Consider the following 10,682-nt stretch of genomic DNA (forward strand, 5'->3'; position numbering starts at 1 on the left):
TTTTTGTTTCTGTAGGCCTTTGGCCCTTGTATTGTTCTACTTCTATCTTATAATGTAATGATGATACATAGCTCTCCTGCGTGTTCGAGAAAAAAACTGCTCTTCCGAGCAATTAGCCGCCGCATCATCCTAGCGTGGTCTTCCCCCACCCCTGTGCTGCCTACCCCCTTTCTCCTCATCTCGGCCCATTGTTGTCTACCCGGTCGACACCGAGCCCTAGGCACTCGCCCTTGATGTTGTTGGCTCGGTCGGCCCTTGCGTGGGTCTGCCTGCCACCGGGATGGACGTCGGCGCCTCCCCCCCAGCCTTGTATGCCACCAGGCTGTGGGCGACTGTGCTAGATCCCGTCTTCGTCGCCGGTGGCTCGGCGTGTTTTTCGGCCGCTGGCATGAACGTTGCCGCCGCCACTCACTCTCCCCCCATGACTACCCCCCGTCGGGTGCCATGGCTATCGCCCCGCCTCTCCCAAGCGTCGCTATCGCTAGCCCTGTTTCTATTGGCGCTCTCGCGCCATCCTATATGGTATCACAACGGCCTCTTCCTTGGTTGTTACTGCCACCTCGGTTATTTTTCTCGACTCGGCCGGCTTGGCCGTCGATGGGCCGACTGACCTTCCCTTGTTGGGCCTCTTTGTTGGTTGCGCCCCTCATGATGAGGTGGTTGTGGTTCACTTCACCCTTGTTGCTCTTGCCACATCCAAGTCCGTTGTCGCCACCACGCGTATGCGTCAGTGGACCGTCACCCTCATCTGGGAGCAGGAGCGCGCCTTTGTGGATGCCTCTAACTGTCAGCTTGCGGAAGCCGAGTGTCAGCTTGAGGTGGTCGTTGCAGACTGCACGCCCTTTGCTTCTGGCGATGTTGAAGCCCTCTGCACTAACGAGGCCTCCATCGTCGCCATCCTTCACGCTCAGACGACTGGTGTCTAGAACATTCAGCGGTTGGCACGACCTTGTCCTCGCTTTGCAGCGCTATGTCCTTGACGATCGTATCCTCATTGATGACCGCATGTTTATGCCCTCCTGGTGTCGTATGGACAGTGTGTGTCTTGGATCCTCGACAGTCGGCATTGTCATTGTCGAGCTGAAGGACGTCATTCATGAGCATGGTGGCTCGTGCCTTCCTGTTGGACGTGTTGGGTTAGGTTTTTATCGGGTTGGATCGGGTTTTTTAGTTTTGGGCCATGTTTTTTCAGGTTGGGTCGGGTTTTTGGTAAAAATCATGGCTTGTGGATTGTTGCGGGTCAAAAAAAACTAAGCCTCGTACCCGCATGTTGCATTGGTCGGGCAGGGTCGGGTTTTTTCGGGCGGGTTGGCTGGTCCACGCTTAGGTCTACTCGACGTCAACACTTGTCGCCGACATTGACATTGACTGGGCGGGTTGCCCGGACACGTGTTGGCCTACCTTTGGTTACATCAGCTTTCTAGGCGGCAACCTCATCTCTTGGTCGTTGAGCGACAACTTGTGATCTCCTGATCGATTGCTGAGGTCGAGTACCATGTTGTGGCTAACGGTGTGGCTGAGACGTCATGGCGTTGGTAGCTCCTTTTGGAGCATCATAGTCCTATTTTCAACAGCACTCTCGTCTACTGTGACAACGTCGGCGCCATTTATCTCCACCAACCCAACCATCACTAGTGCATAAAGCATATTGAGATCGACCACCACTTCGTCCACGAGCGTGTTGCCATTGGTGATGTTTGCGTCCTTTATGTTCCAACGCCTACTTAGTTCACTGCAATGATTTCAAGTCGTTCGATTAGTCACGATTAATCGGCCTGGTCGGTCTTTAGGCTCGATTAGGGGTAGCAAGGCGACTAGGAGGTCTCGTCGTCCAATCGTCCGATTAATCGTCACCTAATCGCGACTAATCGCCCGACTAGGCGCTATGAGCGACCAGGAGCGGGATCTCGCGGCTGGGGCAGGGTGCTAATGGGCTGGCTACCAATGGCCCATTAGGTTTTCTACCGTTGCATACAGGTGCCGCCCGCGCCCGTCCGCTTGTTTTACCGCCTTTTCCCGCCGTCTCTGTGCTCGTAACGTCGCCACCTCCTTGGCCGGCAGCCGGCCTTCCACACTCTAGAGCCCGATGCCCTCTACACGACCTCGACAGTGCTTATCTGCCTCGAGCCGCCCATCCTCTGCTTCTTCTCTGCTGCTTGCTTCCCCTCCTCCTCTGCTGCCAACTGGCCATCTTCAGCAGGCTGCAGGCAGCAGAAGCCACATAATGAGTTCCTCCGAGTTTGCCCCTCCTCTGCCCTTTCTCTGCTACCGGCTGCCCCTTCTCTTCTGCTGCTGGATGCCCCTTCTCCTCTGCTGCTGGCTGCCCCTCCTCTACCGCCAGCTGGCCATCTTCAGCAGGCTGCAGGCAGCAGAAGCCACATAATGAGTTCCTCTGAGTATTATCTCTCGTGTTGACTTTCAAAACATTGATAGTGATATGGCTTTGCATTAGCATATCTACACTTTCTGAAAGTTCACACTCCAGGTTCTCTCAGTAGGTTTTAACTTCTGAGAGGTTTAATCATTTTGGAGCTCAGACATGTGTTTCCTGATCGATCCCATACTTAAGCACGCCCATTGTTTTTTGTAAAACTAATGCAAACAGTTTTGACTGATCATTCTTTTTTTTTCTAAAACGCGCAGGAGAACCGCGCATTAGATATATTAAGATAGAAGAAATACCAATGGTCTAAAGAAGACCAGAGTACAGAAAAACAACAAAAAAGTAAAAAAATAAAATAAAATAAAATAAAAATAAAAATAAACATCCATCTAGAAGACAGCCAAAGCTGCCCCTAAACTAAGGCCAGATGGTGCCCAGATCATTGGCACCCGCGAGACACCACCTCTGAGCGTCGTCTTTGATATTCTGAATAATCTGGTTGCCACTAGGAGCATCCCCCTCAAACACACATTTATTCCGCTGCTTCCAAAGCCACCATGCCACCAACATCACAAGGGAGTTAATCCCTTTGCGCAGCGCATAAGGGACCTTGGCCTCCAAATTAGCCCACCAATCTTGGAAAACCAAATCATCCCTTGCGGGGGAGAACTGCCGCAGATTAACCAGGGAGAAAATCCTAAACCACACTTCCCTAGAGAAGACACAAGAAATTAAAAGATGATGCACCGTTTCATCCTCTTGATCACAAAGGGGGCATTGAACAGGATGGTCCAAACCCCTCTTCGCCAAGCGATCTGCAGTCCAGCACCTATCTCGAGTCGCGAGCCAAAGAAAGAACTTGCATCTTGGAGGGGCCCAGTTTCTCCAAATAAGCTCAGCAGGCGCAAAACCCACCCTTCCCATCATAAAACGATCATACGCCGATTTGGACGAGTAAGAGCCTGAGGGGGAAGGTGTCCATATGTGCTGATCTGGAACATCTGATAACAGTTGAACCTCCCGAACAAGATCCCAGATCTGGAAGAATTTGGAGAAAGCCATAGAGGAGAAATTGCCCCTAATGTCAAGAACCCAGCTGCTACCATTAATTGCTTCCTGGACTGTTCTTGACCTCACAGCCTTCTTGTTAACAGCAGCAAACAGCGAAGGAGCCCAATCTGCAAATCTTTTACCGTGCAGCCAGCGATCAGTCCAAAATTTGGTGTCAGTTCCACTGCCCACAACTGACTGAACCGATGCAGCAAAAAATGCAGCAGCATTGGGATGAACTTGGACATCCAAGAAAGCCCACGGCCGCTCAGGTTGTGTTTTCTTCAACCATAACCATCTCAAATTGAGGGACCAGCCCATAACTTCAAGATTTGGAACACCTAAACCACCCAAAGTCAATGGTAAACACACCTTCTGCCAACCCACTAAACAGTGCCCACCTTTGATATTTTTGCGGCCTTTCCAGAGGAAACCTCTCCTAATCTTGTCAATGGCTTTGATGACCCATTTGGGGCATTGAAGTGCAATAAGGTGGTAAACTGGAATAGCTGAGAGGACAGATTTGACAAGAGTAGCCCTACCCGCCGGGTGAATAAGAGCAGCTTTCCAACCAGGCAATCTATCTGCAACCTTCTCAACTAGAGGGAGAAGGTCCCTCCTGGAGAGCTTTCTAATAGACAAAGGCAGGCCCAAGTACTTGCAAGGAAAATTCACCAAATTACAAGATAGCGTCTCTTGGATTGCCATAACCTCCTGGTCATTGCAGCAAATCGGAGTAAACGAGCTCTTTGCTAAATTAGTAACAAGTCCTGAGGCTTCACCGAACACCTTCAAAACTTGTTTGACTGTCTCCAAGTCACTCCTCACCGGATGCATAAACAGAACCACATCATCGGCGTATAAGGAAATTCTCTGTCCAATTCCCCGACGAAGCAGCGGCTGTAACAAACCATAGCTCTCAGCCTTCAAGATTATTGAATTTAGAACGTCCATAACACACACAAAGAGCATAGGAGATAAAGGGTCTCCCTGACGGAGCCCCCTTTGATGATAAATCAACTCTCCCGGTTCACCGTTAACCAAAACTCTAGTAGAAAAAGAGCGTAGCAACTTTGCCAACATATCACACCATCGAGCACCAAAACCAAGATGTTGTAAGACCTCCAAAAGGAAAGGCCATGAAACTGAATCAAAGGCCTTGGTGATGTCAAGCTTTAGGAGCACTCTCGGTTCCTTTTGCCTGTGCAAAACTCGGGCCATCTGTTGCACAAGAACAATGTTATCCAAAATGTATCTACCTTTCACGAACGCACTTTGATTAGGTGACACAAGCTGTGATAGTTTCCCTGATAACCGATTAGCCAGCAGCTTAGTGATGATCTTGGCGAAACTATGGATCAGACTTATAGGGCGAAAATCTTTTACCTCCTCCACATCAACTTTCTTGGGCAGCAGGGTAATATAAGCAGAATTGAGGAGAAAAACTCTACTATCATCACCCTGAAACAGTATATTCACAGCAGCCATAAAATCTACTTTGATAATTTGCCACGCCATCTTGTAGAATCTACCTGTAAAGCCATCTGGCCCGGGAGCTTTATCTGAAGGCATGGATTTGATGGTGTTCCAAATTTCTTCCTCGTCAATAATCCGGTCTAACTCGGTAAGATCAACAGCTGATCGATGAAAGGATTGAAGATCAAGAGTGAAGTTACGCTGTCCCGCAGATCCCAACAAATTGCTGTAAAAATCCCAGACCACCTCAATCTTATCCTTCTGATCAGTGAACACCCTGTCCTCTGTCTTCTTGTCCTTTTGTTATCATAGTCCACTTAATATCGATTACTCGAGCTCAATTTTAATACACTCTTATTTGGAAATCATAGGTTTGGTTTTTGGTAATTTGAATCTTGATCAACTTCTGAGAGGTTTAATCATTTTTTTGAGCTCAGACGTGTTTCATGATAGATTCTGTGCTTAAGCATGCCTATTGTTTGTAGTAAAACTATTGCGAACAGTTTTTGACTGATGATTCTGGTCCTTTTGTTCACATGGTCCACTTAATATCCATAACACGAGCTAAGTTTTAATACTCTTATTTGCAAATCAAAGGTTTGCTTTTTGGTAATTTGAATCTTGATCGATATGTTTTGTTAATTTTCTGTTTGCATAAGGTTTATGATGAAGTGTTGTTATATTTAACTATATACTTGAACTTTTCTGAAATTGCTAACAATGCAGGTGGTAAATTTACTGCCGAGAGCACTTCTTATCAATAGAATTGGAAGAACTATTTTTCTATCTGAATATCATGATGAGACTGAAGAGCCCTTACAACCATATGAACCTCCAAAAGTATTTCAATGGCGATCAGAATTTGGAAGTGAACTTTTAAAGGTTATTAGTTTGAACTGGCCGTTCGCTGTTCTTTGTGTACTTCTTAATGTTACTGCGCCACATTTTTCTTAACCTTTTTTTGTACTTGCAGTTGAGGTTGGAGGGATACCAATGGAGTACACCTTTTAGTATCAATGCTAATGGAGTTATGTGTGTGCTCATGAACAGCACAACAGGAAATGATCAGGCTTTTGTCAGGGTAAATGTGAGAAGTGGAACAAAAAGTTCACGGCATGAAGTTGTATTTCAGCTTGATTGCTGGTCCAGCCCATACAGGTACTGCTCGGTTGTTCTTGTCTATACAGTCTACTTAAAAACTGAACATTTAATTCAGTAAAATCAAAACTATTCTCAGGGTGGAGAATCGCTCCATGTTCTTGCCTATACGGTTTCGGCAGTTTGGTGGTGATGATCATTCATGGCGTAATCTGCTTCCGAATTCATCAGCTTCCTTCTTTTTGGAGGACCTGAGCAGAAGGCATCTATTGGAAGTTTTGGTTGATGGAACTGACCCTATGAACTCCATGACATATGACATCAATGTCGTAATGGATCATCAGCCCCTTACTAATTCAGATGCCCTTAAGAAGGCCTTACGTGTCACTGTCTTGAAGGAGGGGAAATTGAATGTTATTCAAATTATTGATTGGCTGCCAGATAATAGAAATCGAGGACAGATAACTGAAAGGATGTTATCACCAATCTTTCAGCCATCAGAGGTCGACTATGGGCAGTCATCTCCTGATCTGGATAGTGAATTTCATGTTACTTTGGAACTAACGGAGCTTGGCATTTCTGTAATTGACCATATGCCTGAGGAAGTTCTTTACCTCTCAGTGCAGCAACTGTTACTTGCATACTCATCTGGAATTGGCTCTGGAGTAAATCGGTAACAACAATACTCTTGCTTGTTTATTAGGCTACTTTTTTCTCACTGCTTGTATTCTCAAATATCTTCTTTTCATGCAGGCTCAAAATGCGGATGCATTGGATTCAAGTTGATAATCAATTACCATTTGTTCCTATGCCTGTACTTTTCTGTCCTCAAAAGATTGAAAATCAGTCAGACTATATTTTCAAGTTCTCTATGACAGTTCAGACCAACAATTCTCTTGATTTTTGTGTCTATCCTTATGTCGGTGTCCAGGTGGGATAATACATCAATGTTGGTTATACATAGACCATACTCATTTTCTCTAGAACAGAAGCGGAAGCAGCTACTGGATATAGATATTAAATATTGTTAGAGTGTTCATGGGCCTGGCCCATTAGGGTCCCTATTTACCTGTACTGTAGCTAGGCTTTACTGTTCACTGTACCAGTCACTCCCATGGCGCGGGGGCGAGCGGCGGCGCGGGCCCCGGAGGTGGTGGGGTGGGCGCAGCAGGGGGGTAGGCGCTGGGCCCGAAGGAGCGGCGGCGGCGGCAACCAGGGCGCGCCCTGGCGGCACGGCCGCTAGGGGCGCGGCCAGTGCAGCGCGATATGAGAGAGGGAGAGGGGGAAAGACGTCGGCGGCGGCGGGGAAGCAGAGGAGGGATGGCGGCTCACCGGTGGCGGGGGAGGGAAGCGCGGCCGGCCGGCCATGGGGCTGCGGCGGCGGCGGGCTGGGGAGAGGGGAAGACCTAGGCAGCTGATACCATGAGAGAGAGGGAGTGACTGGCACAGTGAACAGTAATCCCTAGCTACAGTACAGGTAAATAGGGACCCTAATAGGCGGCCAGGCCCATGAACACTCTAACAAATATAGTCAATAAAACTGTACACGACAAACACAAAATCTGTAAAAATGGTCATCTGAATCATGTGAACGAACCTGTATATCAGTTTTGTGACACCATTCACCTCGCTATTTCATTTTATCTTCTTTTGTCTTTTGTAGGTTCCTGAGAATTGTGTGTTCTTTGTTAACATCCATGAACCAATCATTTGGCGCCTCCATGAGATGATTCAACACCTAAAATTCGATAGGATATATAGCAATCAACCTTCAGCTGTTTCAGTGGACCCCATACTGAAAATTGGGTAGGTACCTGACCATATGGTGATGCTTGTTCTTTTTTTATTACCCTATTTATTTTACTGAACCTTTTCTTTCAGGCTTCTGAACATCTCCGAGATCCGATTTAGAGTGTCAATGGCAATGTCCCCAAGCCAAAGGCCAAGGGGAGTATTTGGGTTCTGGTCGTCGTTGATGACTGCATTGGGAAACATGGAGCATATGCCGGTAGGGCTGTTATGAAATTTCATGTATCAGCATCATCCATACAAGTATATAGTTTCCATCTGTATACTGATATGTATTTATTTTTGCATCAAGGTCCGTATAGCTCAAAGATACCGGGAGGAATTGTGCATGCGGCAAAGTGCACTTATGAACTCTGCTATATCTAACATTCAAAAGGATCTTCTTAGCCAACCTCTTCAGCTACTTTCCGGTGTTGATATTCTTGGTAATGCGAGTAGCGCTCTGAGTAACATGAGCAAGGGGATAGCTGCATTGTCTATGGACAAGAAATTCATTCAGGGCCGGATGAGACAGGTTCAATCCTGTTTTCTGTTTTCTTTCTTTTACTATGCTTATGCATGTATTTGGCTTACCAAATGCCGGATATGTAAAAATAAAAGTCACCATGTTTTGATTTGTTCTCTTTCTGAAAACTTTTGATTTGTATTCTCCAGGATAGCAAAGGTGTGGAAGACTTTGGGGATGTCATAAGAGATGGAGGTGGTGCTCTTGCAAAAGGCATCTTCAGAGGTGTCACAGGCATATTGACAAAGCCCATCGAGGGTGCAAAATCTTCTGGTGTTGAAGGTTTTGTGCAAGGAGTTGGAAAGGGTATAATTGGCGCAGCTGCACAACCAGTTAGCGGAGTTCTTGATCTTTTATCAAAAACTACTGAAGGTGCCAATGCGGTAAAAATGAAAATATCATCAGCGATAATGGCTGAGGAGCAGTTGCTGCGTAGGCGTCTTCCTCGAGCTATTGGTGGGAATAGTTTGCTCTATCCTTATGACGGACACAAAGCTACTGGCCAGGTAATTAGTGATCTTTCTAGGCCAGAGCCTTAATTTGTGAATACCTCTCTGATTTGATGTTCTTCTGCAACTTTGGATGTGAAGGCTATCTTGCATCTAGCTGAATGTGCTACATTCCTTGGTCAAATTGATATTTTTAAAATCCGAGGAAAGTTTGCTTCTACCGATGCTTATGAGGATCATTTTTTACTTCCTAAGGGGAAGATTTTTTTAATCACTCACAGAAGAGTACTATTGCTTCAGGTAAGACAGTTGCTTTTTTATACCTTTCTTTGCACTTGTCAATCAAATTTTTGTCACATGCTTGTATGTTTGGTTTCAGTTACCAATGATGACCCAGCGTAAGTTCAATCCTACGAAGGATCCTTGTTCAGTAATATGGGATGTATTATGGGATGATTTGGTAACAGTGGAGATGACCCATGGGAAAAAAGATCCTCCAGATTCCTGGCCTTCTAAGCTTATTTTATACTTGAAAGCTAAACCTTCAAATTCGAAGGAAATTGTTCGTTTGGTCAAGTGTAATCGAGGTTCAGATCAAGCATCTATCATTTACTCGGCAATTGACAAAGCTTATAAAGCTTACGGTCCAAACTCGTTGAAGGTATGTGAAGAACCTTGGGCACAGTAAGGGCACACGCATCCATATGATGAAATAGCATGAATGGCTGAACTTTGTGTGTGAGATCAAACTTATAATATTAAGGGCTAGTTTAGAAACCTTAAATTGGGATTGGAAGGGATTGAGGAAAAATGAACTAATTTTCACCTCAATCCCCTTCAATCCTGAAGGAGATTTGAGTTTCCAAACTAGTCATAAGGGCTTGTTTGGTTAGAAGTTGATTAAAGGAGAACGAGGGGGTTGAGGGGAAAATTAGTTTATTTTCCCTTCAGTTCCCTCCAATCCTTATGTAACTAGACAAGCCCTAAGCAGTTTAAACAATCCTGGATAATGCTATGATTGAACGTGTACGGTAACACTGCTTGATTAATCTCACACATGATCTCAACATTTCAGGAATTCTTGAGATGGAAGGTACCAAGGCCATATGCCCCTCGCAATAGTAGTGGCCGAAGTATCCAAGACTTATCATTTGGTTAAAAGGTCAACACAAATGCACACTTTAGTGTTAAACACAGTAGAATCTTAGGATGAAGGTAAGCGCACTTAAGTACAGCACTTAAGTACTGTGTAATTTTGTTTCACAAAAGAAAAAAATAATAGCATTTTACATGGCTGCGCTGAATTGCAGTTTATATTTGTTTTGCAGGTATTTTAGGTTGACACTTTTGGTTACCAGGCAAATGATATATTCTACATATACACTATAGGTATCAGAGGATAGGTACTTTGCCTTCATGTAAATAGATATATTTTAGGAGGCGCCGGTATTCATGTAAATGTGAACATCTCTGTTATAAAGAAAAAAAATAATAATGCAAATTATGCAAGATTCATTGCTGCTGTCTTGTTGCAATGTTTAATGTGTTCTCTTGCGATTGTCTAAAGACCCAAACCGTTAACGTGTCTTTACTACTATGGTTTCATTTCACAGATCTCTATGATCATACCTTGCTCATTAAAAGCATTTACTATTCTTGTGATGGGGAGATCCATGTCCGAGTTTTGGCCAAACCACTACAGATCTGGTTTCCTTCGGCATATACAATCACATTCAATATGGATTTTTTGACGGACCGGTTCTTCGCGAAGAGTTTATCACTTCACTACTACACCGTGTCTCTTATAGATGTATTTATGATCGGTTTCAGGATTATGTCATGCAGTTTATTAATTGTTTTTCATTTTTAGAAAACTAAACTAGTGTCTCAGGGTTGTACATGGCTTAAGTCC

At 45.1% G+C, this 10,682-nt stretch overlaps 1 protein-coding gene across 2 annotated transcripts in view; it reads left to right on the forward strand.

Annotated features, from left to right (window-relative positions):
- LOC103654673 (uncharacterized) overlaps nt 1–10,361 on the forward strand; it is a 118,262-nt gene extending 107,901 nt beyond the window's left edge. The window contains exons 54-65 of one of the 2 annotated variants that reach the window (XM_020552861.2): nt 5,636–5,791; nt 5,883–6,067; nt 6,147–6,680; nt 6,761–6,938; nt 7,671–7,813; nt 7,889–8,015; nt 8,109–8,330; nt 8,471–8,827; nt 8,912–9,070; nt 9,150–9,431; nt 9,846–9,985; nt 10,099–10,361. In XM_020552861.2, coding sequence (XP_020408450.1) covers nt 5,636–5,791; nt 5,883–6,067; nt 6,147–6,680; nt 6,761–6,938; nt 7,671–7,813; nt 7,889–8,015; nt 8,109–8,330; nt 8,471–8,827; nt 8,912–9,070; nt 9,150–9,431; nt 9,846–9,929 — 2,427 coding nt within the window. In that variant the 3' untranslated portion in view covers nt 9,930–9,985; nt 10,099–10,361. The remainder of the gene's footprint in view (nt 1–5,635; nt 5,792–5,882; nt 6,068–6,146; nt 6,681–6,760; nt 6,939–7,670; nt 7,814–7,888; nt 8,016–8,108; nt 8,331–8,470; nt 8,828–8,911; nt 9,071–9,149; nt 9,432–9,845; nt 9,986–10,098) is intronic. The other variant, XM_008681518.3, reaches the window with a different exon arrangement.
- Nucleotides 10,362–10,682: the final 321 nt, after the last annotated feature.

The sequence above is a fragment of the Zea mays genome, chromosome 4, assembly GCF_902167145.1.
Source record: "Zea mays cultivar B73 chromosome 4, Zm-B73-REFERENCE-NAM-5.0, whole genome shotgun sequence".
NCBI classification, from domain to species: Eukaryota; Viridiplantae; Streptophyta; class Magnoliopsida; order Poales; family Poaceae; genus Zea; species Zea mays.